The sequence below is a fragment of the Camelina sativa genome, chromosome 6, assembly GCF_000633955.1.
Source record: "Camelina sativa cultivar DH55 chromosome 6, Cs, whole genome shotgun sequence".
NCBI classification, from domain to species: domain Eukaryota; kingdom Viridiplantae; phylum Streptophyta; class Magnoliopsida; order Brassicales; family Brassicaceae; genus Camelina; species Camelina sativa.
In genome coordinates, this window is record NC_025690.1 from 16250485 (window position 1) to 16265289 (window position 14805).

The 14805-nt window shown below is 38.6% G+C and overlaps 5 protein-coding genes across 6 annotated transcripts in view; 2 read left to right on the top strand and 3 right to left on the bottom strand.

Annotated features, from left to right (window-relative positions):
- The window catches only part of LOC104791715 (F-box protein At3g54460), a 7546-nt gene extending 2268 nt beyond the window's left edge, over window positions 1-5278 (bottom strand). Inside the window, exons 1-7 of the mRNA XM_010517669.1 lie at window positions 4559-5278; window positions 1485-4028; window positions 1183-1396; window positions 826-1101; window positions 682-741; window positions 474-604; window positions 62-176 (exon numbers count right to left, since the gene is read on the bottom strand). Of these exons, the coding sequence (XP_010515971.1) occupies window positions 62-176; window positions 474-604; window positions 682-741; window positions 826-1101; window positions 1183-1396; window positions 1485-4028; window positions 4559-5244 (4026 nt within the window). The 5' untranslated portion in view covers window positions 5245-5278. The remainder of the gene's footprint in view (window positions 1-61; window positions 177-473; window positions 605-681; window positions 742-825; window positions 1102-1182; window positions 1397-1484; window positions 4029-4558) is intronic.
- On the bottom strand, window positions 5755-7956 carry LOC104791717 (uridine 5'-monophosphate synthase). Its single transcript, XM_010517672.2, has 6 exons — window positions 7090-7956; window positions 6899-6982; window positions 6652-6734; window positions 6481-6568; window positions 6138-6392; window positions 5755-6047 (listed from the first exon to the last, which is right to left on the bottom strand). The coding sequence occupies exons 1-6, from the start codon at window positions 7876-7878 to the stop codon at window positions 5916-5918; spliced, it is 1431 nt and encodes a 476-aa protein (XP_010515974.1). The 5' UTR covers window positions 7879-7956; the 3' UTR covers window positions 5755-5915.
- LOC104791718 (F-box protein SKIP5) lies at window positions 8406-11324 on the bottom strand. Of its 2 annotated transcripts, XM_010517673.2 has the most exons (5): window positions 11067-11322; window positions 10293-10437; window positions 10126-10204; window positions 9171-9229; window positions 8406-8993 (listed from the first exon to the last, which is right to left on the bottom strand). In XM_010517673.2, exons 1-5 carry the CDS (start codon window positions 11233-11235, stop codon window positions 8624-8626), a joined length of 822 nt encoding a protein of 273 aa, XP_010515975.1. In that variant the 5' UTR covers window positions 11236-11322; the 3' UTR covers window positions 8406-8623. The 2 variants fall into 2 exon arrangements, with proteins under 2 accessions (XP_010515975.1, XP_019102350.1); XM_019246805.1 differs by lacking the exons at window positions 8406-8993; window positions 9171-9229 and adding an exon at window positions 9344-9707 and having other exon boundaries at window positions 11067-11324.
- On the top strand, window positions 11666-13139 carry LOC104791719 (DNA-directed RNA polymerase V subunit 5C; the record flags this gene model as incomplete). The annotated part of the gene is made up of 3 exons (XM_010517674.1): window positions 11666-12076; window positions 12783-12959; window positions 13131-13139. Coding segments are annotated over exons 1-3 (471 nt in total), but the record flags the coding sequence as incomplete, so codon positions are not given.
- Window positions 13144-14742, top strand: LOC104699125 (DNA-directed RNA polymerase V subunit 5C; the record flags this gene model as incomplete). Its single annotated transcript, XM_010414468.2, has 4 exons — window positions 13144-13341; window positions 14048-14224; window positions 14396-14509; window positions 14593-14742. Coding segments are annotated over 4 exons (615 nt in total), but the record flags the coding sequence as incomplete, so codon positions are not given.

A 14805-nucleotide genomic window follows, 5' to 3' on the forward strand; every position in this document is an offset into this window, starting at 1 on the left:
AAATGCGCTTTTATCTGATACTAAATAATTATGGAGCAATAAGGAAAAACAGTAACCGTACCTCTAGGAATCTCATCATTTGTTCTTCAATCGTGCCACGCATGGTTAAGGTTTCTACATAAATAGGGCGCTTTGCACCCATCCGATGAGCACGACTGATGACTTGCTCTTCCATGCTGCTCATTTGTGAACATTGTAGGAGTCAGCAACACCATGGAATGGAAAAATATTTGACCAGATACGGAAAATATAAAAGGCGTTGCCACGAAGAATCAAACTGTTAACCACTCAGTTTAGCTTTTAGATTTATCCATACAAGATAAGTATATAGAACGGCCAAATGATTCACTCCAGTAAATTCCAAAAATTTAGAACAATAGGTTTCAGGAAGGGATTATGAAGTGAAAAATAGAAGAACATTAGGTTTTATATTCGTTACTAATATCTGAATGCAAAATTGCTCAAACTCGTACCTTTTATCCCATATTGGTTCCATCAGGAATACATGTGTTACAAAGCTCAAATCAAGACCAAGGGCAGCACTTCCATCCATCAAAAGTGCCATGCAGTCAGCATCGTTCTGGAACATTGCCAGAGATTTCATCTGAAAAGTTGAAATCGAAAGTTGTTTGACTTTTGCAAGATGATGTGAGAAAGAAATAAAAATCAACAGCCAAGTACCTTATTACACGAAGGCATTGGACTGTACATTTTACCAAACTTGATGCCAGCAGTTGTCAACTACAAAAGCATGATATAAAATTGATCAAACGTTAAAACACAAAGGGCAATTAAAGAATCACGGTACAAATACAAGGTGAATACCTGTTGTTCAATCACGTGAATATGCTCAAGAAATTGAGAGAAAATCAACACTTTATCAACAAATACCATCTGAGATCCACAATCCTGTCCATGGAATTCTTTCCGCGAAAAGGCTTCCGAGGTACCAGGGGGATTGTATTCCAGGTTGTTGTCACTGTCAGTTTTGTTGAAAGACGAAATGCTTTTTCTATTACTCTCCTGTAACTTCCTCAGCCTGTCTACGAGATAACTGACTTTACTGCTGGACGTAGATTGCCAGTCAGGGTTCCAGGTATCCTGAAATATAAAGTAATGCATTTGACTATACCATTCCCGGAACCAAATTGTTCTTATAAGATGGTTTATACGCATATCTACCTGATTATATGAAGGCTGTAACTCAATAAGATCCTTTGGCACAGGCCACTTCGGATTTGGATTCTCTGGTCGAGCCAACGTTTCAGGAGTTTGCATCTCATATAAGTGTCCACAACCAGGAATAGTACACCTTTCGCTATCAAGAGCAACACAATCAAGGCACAGTAGGTGTCTACATGGAGTTATTACAGGAAGTCGGCACCATTCCCCACATCTATTTGTAAGGTTGAGAAACAAAAGCATAAGTTAGATACCTGAGTCAAATACCCTAAACTAATGCAAACATTGGATTTAAGACATACCTTTTACAGTTACAGCCACTAATAAGGCTATTTTCAATAATAGAAAACTCCTCTGTCGAAAGTTCCAGACCACTGTTAAGTAAAGCATCCATTGTCTCTTTAATATCATGACCAGCGTCAGTCATTTTAATATGCCCAGCCACACAGCAAGATAGTCTAACATTTCTGATGGTATTGCTTCGAAATTTCCACTGTTTAGAGTTAAGCAGACTTTCTACATGAGATGGATCATTCCAATCAGCTAATAAGATATTACGCCTAACTGTTTCCACTAGTTCATTGTAGCTTCTTGCATGCCCTGGAACGAAATTAAGATATGTCAACTTCTTGATGCATGGAGGAATCATCTGCAGATCTTTCTTTCTGGAACTTATCATGCATCTCTGAAGCAGCTGTAGTAAACGCAAACGACCCTCCTCTATTTCTGCTTCAAATGGTCTAAGGATGCCAGCTTCCCAAAACTTTAAATTTTCTCCATATACTTCCTCATGAAGAAACTTTAAAAGAGGTTGGAGATGTGAAAGCTGGCTATTTGGCGTGTTGGGGGTTGGTGTTCCTGTCAATAGCCAACGATTACAAGCTATCAGAGAAACAGCCATCTGAAATTTATTTGTCAAACTGACACTAGAACCAAGAGTGTGTCCTTCATCTAGTATGACCCTAAGCCAATGCACTTGGATCATTGGGCTTTTCTTCCGGGGATTCCATTCTGCACTTAAGCGTCTAAAAGTTGTGATTACAACATCATAATCCCAAGCCAAGCTGTGTGGAGAAATTTGTATGTGGTCCGTCCAAAGGAGAATACGAAGCTGATCAGGGCTAACATGTTTCTCGATCTGTGTTATCCAATGATTAACTAAATTTGAGGGGACGACAATTAGAGTTGCTTTTGACAGATACAGTCTAACTGTATCCAGCGGCTGACAGAGAGCAACTTTGAGGGCAGGTACATCAAATACTAGGTTCTCAAGAAACTTGGGGTAAAACCATTTAATAACACCCTTGTCAACTCTACTCTTAAGACCAAATGCTCGAAATATTCTCTGGAACCCAAGGGCATCTTTATTCAAACCCAACACTGGACCAGATAAGCCAACTGTTTCCATCTGTGAAAGCTTCTCAAGAGGGAGTTTAGCAAGCCAAAGTAAGGCTTTCTTTACGGTTGAGTTTACTGCAGACTTGTGTTCCCGAAGGACACTGGTGAAGAAAGAAATATTATCCTTTTCTTCACCAGAGGCTCCCTTAGTAACAAACCCTTGCAAGTATTTTATGGGTTGAGATCTATCCCATAATTCTTCAGGATTATTACAACTCTGATATGCAGGGTCACCATTGTTGCTACAAAACCATGCAGAACCAGTAACAGATACACCTTCATCTATTATTCTCCGCCACTTTGAGCAAGAATCACACTGTATCCAAATATCTCTTTCCACATCCGAATCCGTAGGACCCTTTCTCTTGCAACCAGTTATCATACCACATTTCTTCCAACTACCGATTCTTTTAGTTTCCATCACTTCGGAGAGCTCAGATGCGCCATTGTATGCATGCAAGAGATTTTTTCTGACATCACCCAAGCTCTTTCTACATTGAGCTTTCAAATCCAGGGAAGCAGGGATGTGAGTTTCAAATTCGTTTTCAAAGTTTGGGTTCTTCGACTCAAATGTTTGATCCATCAGCCTAGCTTGCTTAAGTGGCAACGATTTCGACTCCAGCTGCGGACGTAAGGCTTCAAAAGAAAACTGGTTTCGACAACTGCTTGGACTTAAAAACCTCTTAACTGTTAACATACCGTTAGAAGTGAACTGGTCACTCGTGAACTCATAATAAGCACAATTCTTGTCACCTCTATGTGTACACCAAACGATAGGAAGTCCCTCAGGCGGATCAGCCATTGTTCCCTGCGTCTTCAGAATAAGGGATAATGTTGTGATAGTCTTCCCGAGACCTGGTTCATCGCAGAACATTCCCCCACGGAAATCCTTGACCATGGGAGCTGCCTCAGTGATTATATCACCAGTCACAGAATTCACATAGAAACTAAAACCATCCTCAGTATCAAAGTTCAAGTAAAGAGGATGTGAGAAAACTTCAGCTTTCCTCTCACGTTCCAGCATCCAACTAACCGCTGCCTGCTGATGAGGAAAGAGTTTTAAATTCATACATGGCACAATTAGAGAGGTCAATGATCTGAGGAGACGGCAGACTGCTGCAATGCTAACGAGTTCCTTCACATCAAGTTTCATCAGTATGCTTATCAGAACGTCATCTGAGAGATCCCATATACCAGATGCACAAGAGTCAGTGGACGGTAATACTCTAGAAGAATCAGACAAATCATTATATCGTGGACTGGGCAAGCTCTTAAAGATTTCATGTAGTCTAAATAATCTTCTTTTTGGAGAATCTGGGGCATAACAGAGTAATTTGCAATCAAACACATGGCAGTCAGATAGATCCCAGATGGCCTTAATTCTTCCATTGGCCTCTTCCCAAATACTTTCCCCATTAAGGATTGAGACTCTCAGTCCCCAGTCACAGCTGCAAAGAACTGGAACTCATTAAAAATGCGAGAGAAGTATCTATTCACACCCATCCACAAAAGAATTTTGCATTCATGATAGTGATAGCAATAGATGCATTACAATTTGGCATGTCAACATAAAGATCATTGTAGTAATACAGAAGAAAAAACTGATACACCCCTAAGGATACTCCTACGGAGATACTTAATAAGATATGCCAGATATCCAATATAAAATATGTAGGCACAAAAAAGAGTCAAAGTTAATGAAATGCAACTTTGCCCGGACATAACAAGAGGAGACGTAACTACATATATCACCGCAGATATTTTCGTAAGTTGATCTACTTAACTTCCGTTACTAGGAACAAGAAACAGCATTGCTTATACAAAAAGTAAACCTATTTTGACATAGCTCAACAGTAGATTCCCAAAGTAAATACAACACACCTCAGAATTCTATAAACATTAAACCATGAAACTGAATATATCCACATTTAGAAATTCTCCTAGCTACAGAAGGATTTTCTGAGTCAAAACCAATTACCTCAAGTGCTTAAACACAGCAGCAGCAGTAGTTTGGGATTTAGGAAATTGCCATCCGGACCACAATGCAATAGGCAGGTAAACATCCACTAACACAACAGCTCTCTCTTCTCCATTCTCACCCTTATCAACCTTCACGACTCGAGAAAAGATCTTCAAACATTTATAAGCAACCAAAGCGTGAAGTTGCTGCACTACACTTAAGCTTCCATTCACCAAACCTATACTCCTTCCCCTCTTCCTTCCCCCTCCGGTCTTCTCTTTACTCCCGGATGGTACCCGTCTCTTCGATTTCAGAGACTTCCGTGTACCACTACTACTATTACTACTACTCCCTCGCTCAACGCACTTGCGCCGTTTCTGTGGAGTCTCCAATCCAATTGTTCCACAATCCTCAGCATCATCATGATCTCCTTGAGACGAAATTAGGGATTTGAGATTAGAGGTGGGATTGATTAGGGATAAGATGATGCCATTGTCGGATTTGAATCCGGTGACGGAACCGTCATTGAAGATGGAACAAGATGAGCCCAATTGAAGAAGACCAGGCGAATCGACGGAAAGAACGGTACAGAGGAAACCACAGAGTTTGTGATCATTGAGTTCAACGGAAACCGCCATCGTCAGAATCCAAAATCGAATGCAGAAATCGTTAGGGCTTTCTTGATTTCTTGGAAAAAATCTCATCTTTTTTTGTGAATTTTTTTTTTTTTTTTTTTTTTTTTTTTTTTTTTTTTTTTTTTTTTTTTTTTTTTTTTTTTTTTTTTTTTTTTCTGGTTTCGTCCTCTCAGCCAAAACACGATATCAAAATAAGAAAAAGAAAAAAAAAACTAAATTAGGGCTTATGATTTTTTATTAATCTCTTATACCTTTCACGTGTGGCTCTTTAACCAGTAATATATCTACACGTGTATTTCTTTAATCCTACGTGTAAATTACAACAAACACGTTCGTAATGATTTGATTGCTTTACGCAGGGTTCAGCAAACACGAACACCATTGTGGGAGAAGTTGACCAATGTCTCTTAATTTACTTTTACTAAGAGAAGAGATAAGCACGTAGAGAGAGTTTGGAATCCATTGAGTGATTTGAGTTTTATAGATTTTAAACATTTTTGGACAGCTTCAGCCAAATCCAAAGGATCCAGATATTGTGAGACCAACACAATTTGGTGATCCAAAACGTACACATCATTATGAGATCAACTCTCCAAGCGTCACTTTATTATTGAGAAATGAGATCAAGTGAAGAACAATCAACGAGACATGAGTCTTTTAAAACCCATCCTCACATAAATCACACAAAACAGCACTAGAACACATAATCAAAAAACCTCAGGCATATCTCAGTCTCGAATCTACTGAGAGCATTTCTCCAAGTATGCATTCCAGCCTTGAACTCTATACTCGTGAGCCGTCTCTGCTGGGTTGTCCGCCTTTATGATTCCTCGTCCCACGATTATAATATCACTTCCCCTCTCTGTAATCACCTGAAATAAGCAAAAGAGCAATCGGTATTCAGATACCGACTATAGAATGCTAACTATGGATGTAATAGTTGGGTGGGGGGAGAGACTCACAGAGTGTGGAGTGTTATACTGCTGACCAAGTGCATCACCACCTTTCACCATTTGAACACCAGGCGTTGCATGAATCATAGACGGATACACATATCCGCATTTCCAAGAAGCTGGATTCACCGAGATGAATCCCATCACGAAATCTGAATGAGCCTCTGCGATTTTCACGGCTGCTGCTGTGTAGTCTCCTGTAGCAAGGTTACCTGCAGAGCTCATTTCAGCAAGCAAAAGCAGACCTCTACCACGAGGCATACCCTACAATCATATAAGAATGCAACAAAATATTAGTAAAACATAAGAATCAGTAATCATCAAGTTAAAAAAGAGGAATGAAATTATATACCTTCAATTTCAGGCCCTCCACGATTCCTGGCCCCGATATTATATGAGCGTTTATAATATCAGCCCACTCCAATATTTTGAAGATGCCTCTGCGAACAAACCAGGAAAATTGGCACACAGAAAACTCGAAAAGACTTGAATAAAGGCTAAGTGACATCATGAAGAAAATTACCCTTCATACTGCATTGTGACAGTGTTACCAATGTCTGCAAACTTGCGATCCTCAAAGATGAGAAACTTGTGCTTGTCTGCGATCTAAAGTAACAGTAAACAATGGATCAACGACATATCGCAAACAAGCTTAACAATAACAGACATGAGACTCATTGTTATTGTAGAGATTACAATCTTGACTTAAAGTAACTAAACCTATCAAAGAAACAGATAATCGAAGATTTGTGTGTAAGCAAAGTAATTACCGCACGGAGTTTAGAGCCAAAGTCAGGGGTGAAATCAGGCAAAATATCAACATGAGTCTTCAAGAGACAAATCTCTGGTCCAACCTTTATAAACACACAAACATTTGAAAGAAGATGTCACTAAAGCATAATTCAGATGAAAAAGTCTTAAAAATTCAATCAGAAGAATCAAAATACAAAATGATTCTAACCTTCTCAGCGATTTCAAGCAATTCAGCAGCAGTTCCAACATCAGCAGCTAAGCAGAGATTAGTTTCCTTCTTCAACATAATATCAAACAGCTTCTTCCCCGCCGGATTCTTGGAAAGCTCTGACCTTTCCTTAAACCCTAAAACCCTAGGCTTCGGCTTTGCTTTCTCCACACTTGGAACACTAACCCTACTGTTCTCTTCCAGAAACTTAAGCAAATTCACTTCATCCTCTTCTTTAATTTTGCCCTTTTCTTTCAAAACCCTAACCATATCCGTCAACTTAATCATCGAATGAAGCTTAATCCCATTCTCAGCTAAATTCTCCCTACCACCTTGTTGCCTATCGATCAAGACCACAGCATCACTAACCTTCAACCCAACAGAACGAAGAGGCGCAGCAGTCTCGAGAACAGAGGCGCCACTGGTTACAAGATCTTCGATTATCAAACAAGTTTGATCCTTTTCGAAGATACCTTCAATGGCTTTGGATGTTCCGTAGTCTTTAATCTCCTTACGGCGCATAAGCATAGGGATACCATTGGAAACAGAGACGACGGTGGCGATAGGGAGAGCAGTGTAAGGTACACCACAGACGACGTCGAAGGTCGCGGAAGGAGGAAGTGAAGAGATGAGAGTTTGAGAGATCTGTGTTAAGAGGGAAGGGTATGAGACGATGAGACGGAGGTCGATGTAAACCGGAGAGAAGATTCCGGATTTGAGCTTGAAGTTTCCGAATTTCACGGCGCCGATTTCGTGAAGCTGGAGAATCAATGCTTCCATGGCTGACATGCTTTTTCTGCTGCTTTTGGTATTGGATTCGATGGCTTTTGAGAGAGGAGAGGAGTTGAGACTTTAGAAACGACTGCACACTGGACAGTGTTGGCTTTTATATACTTTAGGTTTTGTTTTATTTTTGGGTTTCTATGTTTTTTTTCTGTTTCTTTTTTTTTTTACAATAAATCATTAGGGAACTTTGTTGAAAAGAAATCATGTAAATATCTTGGTAAATTTTCTCATATTTATCATTTTTATACGTATATGCTAATTTTATCATATATTAAGATAAACTCTCATTTACTAAATCTTTTATAATAAAATTGAAGATTATCAAATCCACAAGACGTTTAATTTCCCAATCATTTAGATCTTTATTTTTCACTATATATAAAATTATACTTTTTGTAAGCTAAAAAGGTCAAAATAAAGTTTAGTAGATTAATTGTTTATGTCATTTCAAAATTCATTAATTCAAGAAAACTTTATGAGAGAAAATAAAAACTTCTTTTTTAACTACAAAAAGGTACACTGAGACAACATGAATAAATCCAATTGAAACTGAAATTCGCCCTAAAAAGGGACATTATTCTTAACATAAGCTTACAACAAGAAGACCTGTCCGGTCTTAAGAGGAAACCACAAAGTACAAATGAAGATGGATCATTTCCCATCATCATCACAGATTACTAATGTTACAGATTGTGAGATTATAGAAAGGGTATAGTAGTAATCTAATTAAAAAAAAAAGCAACAAAGATCATTCATAATCTACATCAAACCAGAAATAGAGGTAAGCCTTAGAATACATGACACGAACACGCTGCAGAACCAAGTCTCCGCTTGTCGAAACAGCCTTTGCACCTCCCTCGATCCTTGTCTGCAAAACCGTTACGCTGTTTCCTCTGATCTTTTCAACAACGGTTTCATCCACTTCTACATGGCCCAAGATATCTTCATCTCCAGCAGTGCTTACGATTGGGTATGAGAGATGATCCAAAGGGTTTGTTTCACATTGCAGCACACATCCATCAATCGTTAGCCTTCCACTCCTATGAAGCAAACAGCAGCCGAGCTCGGCTTTCACTGTTAAATTCGCAAGCTTGCAGGTCGATAGCAATTCCAGGGCACTGCACAAATAACCCAACAACAAAAAGCCGTATACCAAAGATTCTTCTTCGTAATAAAATGTAGCAAACATTGAAATGCCTTAAGCAGCAACTTTTTAAGAAGCTAAAACCTCCCAGAAGGATTTTAAAAAAAAACTGCATAGAGGAAATGACGTCAAGGGAATATGATCAACAAACCTGTCTGAACCACGAGAACAGATGAGGGTAGTTTCATCGGGAATCTCGCCTCCACCAACCTGAACATAGAGAAGATAATATAAAACTGAAACTAATAATGAACATTGGTACTTGTGCATCAACATCATACCATCCATCTATGAAAATGAACTCTTTCAGCCTCAAGGCATAGAGTCTTCCACTTAAATCGAAAGTAAGGACACTAATAAGCCAGCCCCTAATCCACACTGAGGTGTACTGTTCTATGGTGCGCCTGGGTACAATCCTGATTAAATCACTATCATATCTAATTCTGCAACTCCATCTGCTCATCCTAATTCCTACACCAAGCTCTACTTTCAATAGCTTTCATTATTTACAGCTTACCCTCTTTCCATGTGTTGCCCAATACGAGAAAAGGAACATTACCGAGAGGCAGGTGGCAAATGCATGCAAGACTTTGAATTCGAACTGAATTCTCACCATGGTCAAGGAATTTTAGTTATCAAGTTCTAATTCTTTAACATTCATTAGAAGTGTCTCAATTACAAACAGCTCCTGCATAGTTTCCATTTGTGAGATTATAAGTAATTTTGTGCATGCATAAGTTGTCTTTCATTTCTATTTTGGTACCTAAATGTCGCATTGTTCTCTTCAATGCATCTTGATCTCAGATGCTGAGACCTATCGCATGGAATGAATCTCCATCCTCTCATGAGAATAGATATGTGACTATACGTTCACATGTGTTTTGGATATTAAACATCTACTACACAGATGTTGGTATAATTTAATAGTATACATGAACTCAGATAAACTCTTAATTTTTGTGAAGAAACATGTGAAAGTAGACCAATCCACATTGGCATTTCTAGAGAAAGTTATGGAAAACGAAAGAGATATAACATGGAAATGCAAAAATCTCCATGAATATCAAGAAATTACACTAGACATATATAATCCTTCAAAAACATACCAGGCAAAGAGGCTTTTTAATCTGAATATTAGAAACGTGATGATTCCCACCGGCTCCAATTAAAATGGTATCGCCGGGTCTAGAGGTGACAATTTGGTTAGGTTTTAGGATCCTTCTACGAATAATGAAGAACTGTTACAGAGCACAATAAGGTAAATATCACAAACCTCGCAGCAGATACAGCTGACTCAATGTTGCGGAAAACTCCAGGCTGAGTTAAATCCTTAACAAAACGGTCAACACGGAGCCACAAGCGAGGATGACACGCCAGATATCGCCATCTGTGGCAAACGAGTGCTGTGTTATACCTATCTGCACACTCAGAAGAGATACACAAACTGCACTGAAATAGACTGTAATACGCAGCAAATTCCCAAGTCACATCATGCAAACATAAAAAATGAAATCTTTGAAGCTCCACACAACACAACACAGATCAAAACAGAGCAATTCAATACAACGATAAAAGCTTTCTTACTAATAGTGTAACATTATTATAGAGCTGTTGTATCACACCCAAATCAAGAGGAACGGATCATTCATTAAAAAAAATAAGTTTATATTAAATCTTCGAAGCTTCACACAGCACAATACAGATCAAAACATAGCAATTCAATACAAAGACAAAAAGCTTTCTTACAAATAGTGTTAAATTACTACAGAACTGTTGTATCAGACCAAGTCACGATGAACAGAGCATTTGTTATAGAAATTGAGTGAGATTATACCACGGATTGGATTCAATTATGATCTGATTAGGATCTCCAAAGTCTAAAAGTTGTTAATTTGGCCATAATTGGTGAAATTGTAATTGAGATCAAATGGGGAGAAACATCACAAACAACATCAACAAAGAAACGATTCAGAGCAGAATTGAACACAGAAGTGCAAAAGTATCAGAAACCCCAATTCATAGATGCGAAAAAAGAAACCAAATTTACCAGGAATTGGAGCTAGGAAGCTGAGGATATGCATAAGGCAACCATCGTCAAGATTGTTAAGAGACGTGAGGGAATCATCAGATTTAATTCGTCTCTTCATCCTCGGTAGAACTATTCTCTTTGGAGGCCTCTCCTTGTTGAGCTTTGTTGAGATCTCATGAATCTCCATGGCCGCTTTAGGAAGCACGAGCCCTTTGTCGTCGCCGTAGTTCGTTAATATCAGCCGACTCAATTACCAAACTGACGTCATCTCGACATTGTTTATATGTCCGGTCCAATTAAAAACATTACTTACTTCGGTTAAGATTGTTTTGCTTTTTCTTTTTTCAATGTTTTTGTATATTACTAAAAAAAAATCTATGTAAAAATTATAAAAATGGTCATGAATACTTTTCTTTTGGTTGGCAAAATTTCATGATTATGAATGGATTACAAAACTTAGTTAAATTATGTAAGTACTAATCAAAGTCTTTTTTTTTTTAATGATTTTTGGAGTTTTTCTTAAAAGTAAAATTGAGAACAAATAGAGAAATCGTAATCGTTGGTTGTTTAATGCAATGGACTGTCCAGATGTAGTTTGATGAGGCCAATAAGAAAAATAGGAAAGGCCCAAAGCACACTCTCTCTTGTGTGTTGTGTGTGACAAGACAAATTCATACAAACCTTTCTCTCTACCCAGTCTCTTCTTCTAAACTGCAAAACTCTCTCGAATCGACAGAGGAAAAATGGAGGTGAAAATGGCCGAAGAAGGGTGCTGTGAAAATGGTGAGTCGAAGGTTAACGAAGGAACCCACTGCATTTGGAAGACTGTGGACGACGGAGGGGTCGAAAGCAAGAGGTTTTACTTGGCTCGCACGACAGCTTTTGAGATGCTTCGCGACAGAGGCTACGAAGTTAATGAAGCCGAGCTCTCTCTCTCTCTTTCTGAGTTTCGTTCTGTTTTTGGTGAGAAGCCAGACTTTGAACGCCTCCGTATCTGTGTGGCTCTTCGCTCAGATCCAAGGAAAAAGGTTTCAGCTTTTTATATTTTTCACCTCTTTTTTTCGATTTGGGTCAGTTTTTGGTTTGAAATAGATGAAAATCTGAAAAAGTCATCAACTTTTTTCGATTTTGGGTTCTAACACCTTCAAATAGGGGGGAAATGTGCAAAAGGCTTAAACTTTTCTCGGTTTTTGGGTCTACAGCTTGAGTTTGCTTCGACTTTTTTCGATTTAGGGTTTAACTTTGGTTTGGGTTTGACTTCAAAGAGATGAAATTTTGCAAAAGGTTTCAACTTTTTGGTTCTATGACACTTTTAAACGTATGAGGATCATACTAGTGAGAAGCTATAGGGGTTAATTAGAGCTCTTTTTACTTTTATTTGTGCACGGAAGTAAGGGGAAATGATGTCTCTCCATTGATGTATGTTTTGCATTTCGTCTTGTTCTGTTGAGTTTAGAGCTTTTGGTAAATGTTTTGGAAAAGCTGAAAGGACTAATGGCATACCCATTTTTCCCTCGGGGACCAAGAAAATTTGTTATAGCAGTCAGATTCCTCACATGGTGCTCGTGTATGTATCCAATGGGAGGTTGCTATAACTTTATAATAAGAAATGATTGCAGCATTTTAGGGTTTAGGTGTCATTAAAACGTTATGTTTGTATAGTTAGTTGAGATGAGAATGTAACCTCATGCTTTATCTGTTTTTCATTGAGGTTATTGAATTGGTTTTATGCAGATCCTTGTTGTGTTCATGGAATCTGAACCAATCACCGTGAAAACAGTTCGTGCCATTCATAGTCAGATTTCCAACAATGTAGGCGTGCGTGCTATGATTCTGATTTTACAGGGCAAAATGAACCACTTTGCCCAGAAGGAATTGACAACCTTCCCTTTTCCAGTTGAGACTTTCCCGGTAAGTAGTTATGGGTAAGCAGTTATGAGTTATCCATTCTCCTACATGATGAGACATTATAGCCCGGATCGTCTTGAATGGTATCCTATTGAGGGTCATGAACTTGAGACCTGAATTGGAAGATACATTATTGTCTTGAACACATGTAACACTTATTTAATGTACCAACAGATAGGAGATTTGTTGNGACGGAGGGGTCGAAAGCAAGAGGTTTTACTTGGCTCGCACGACAGCTTTTGAGATGCTTCGCGACAGAGGCTACGAAGTTAATGAAGCCGAGCTCTCTCTCTCTCTTTCTGAGTTTCGTTCTGTTTTTGGTGAGAAGCCAGACTTTGAACGCCTCCGTATCTGTGTGGCTCTTCGCTCAGATCCAAGGAAAAAGGTTTCAGCTTTTTATATTTTTCACCTCTTTTTTTCGATTTGGGTCAGTTTTTGGTTTGAAATAGATGAAAATCTGAAAAAGTCATCAACTTTTTTCGATTTTGGGTTCTAACACCTTCAAATAGGGGGGAAATGTGCAAAAGGCTTAAACTTTTCTCGGTTTTTGGGTCTACAGCTTGAGTTTGCTTCGACTTTTTTCGATTTAGGGTTTAACTTTGGTTTGGGTTTGACTTCAAAGAGATGAAATTTTGCAAAAGGTTTCAACTTTTTGGTTCTATGACACTTTTAAACGTATGAGGATCATACTAGTGAGAAGCTATAGGGGTTAATTAGAGCTCTTTTTACTTTTATTTGTGCACGGAAGTAAGGGGAAATGATGTCTCTCCATTGATGTATGTTTTGCATTTCGTCTTGTTCTGTTGAGTTTAGAGCTTTTGGTAAATGTTTTGGAAAAGCTGAAAGGACTAATGGCATACCCATTTTTCCCTCGGGGACCAAGAAAATTTGTTATAGCAGTCAGATTCCTCACATGGTGCTCGTGTATGTATCCAATGGGAGGTTGCTATAACTTTATAATAAGAAATGATTGCAGCATTTTAGGGGTTAGGTGTCATTAAAACGTTATGTTTGTATAGTTAGTTGAGATGAGAATGTAACCTCATGCTTTATCTGTTTTTCATTGAGGTTATTGAATTGGTTTTATGCAGATCCTTGTTGTGTTCATGGAATCTGAACCAATCACCGTGAAAACAGTTCGTGCCATTCATAGTCAGATTTCCAACAATGTAGGCGTGCGTGCTATGATTCTGATTTTACAGGGCAAAATGAACCACTTTGCCCAGAAGGAATTGACAACCTTCCCTTTTCCAGTTGAGACTTTCCCGGTAAGTAGTTATGGGTAAGCAGTTATGAGTTATCCATTCTCCTACATGATGAGACATTATAGCCCGGATCGTCTTGAATGGTATCCTATTGAGGGTCATGAACTTGAGACCTGAATTGGAAGATACATTATTGTCTTGAACACATGTAACACTTATTTAATGTACCAACAGATAGGAGATTTGTTGGTCAACATCACAAAGCATATTCAGCAGCCAAAGATGGAGGTTTTGACCAAAAAGGAGAAAGAACAATTGCTGAAGAAGCATGCACTTGAGGACAAACATGTCTGTTTCAATTCTGGACAAAGCTTCTTCATCTATTGTGTATCCTATCCCTATTTTAATGGATGTTTTTTTCTCCATTTCAGCTTCCTTATTTGCAGGAGAGTGACAGCTTCGTCAGGTACTATGGATTGAAGAAAAAACAGGTGGTGAGGATTACATACAGTAAAGAACCGGTTGGGTCTTTTGTCACCTACAGATGCATCGTCTGAAGTAAGGCAAATTCAATGCAGCTACCCCAAGTTTAATTGAGACACTCCTTCTCTTTCCTAATTCTTTTCTTGAAAATAGTAGTTATT

Excerpts from the sequence above, each read along its gene's own strand:
- LOC104791718 (XM_010517673.2), bottom strand. The coding sequence starts at position 11,235 with ATGGAGATTCATGAGATCTCAACAAAGCTCAACAAGGAGAGGCCTCCA. Across the intron at positions 10,205-10,292 it reads TCAGCTGTATCTGCTGCGAG|ACCCGGCGATACCATTTTAA; the intron begins GTTTGTGATATT and ends TGTCACCTCTAG. Across the intron at positions 9,230-10,125 it reads TTAAAAAGCCTCTTTGCCTG|GTTGGTGGAGGCGAGATTCC; the intron begins GTATGTTTTTGA and ends CTCTATGTTCAG.
- LOC104791717 (XM_010517672.2), bottom strand. The coding sequence starts at position 7,878 with ATGTCAGCCATGGAAGCATTGATTCTCCAGCTTCACGAAATCGGCGCC. Across the intron at positions 6,735-6,898 it reads TTGGCTCTAAACTCCGTGCG|ATCGCAGACAAGCACAAGTT; the intron begins GTAATTACTTTG and ends CTGTTACTTTAG. Across the intron at positions 6,569-6,651 it reads GTCACAATGCAGTATGAAGG|AGGCATCTTCAAAATATTGG; the intron begins GTAATTTTCTTC and ends GTTTGTTCGCAG.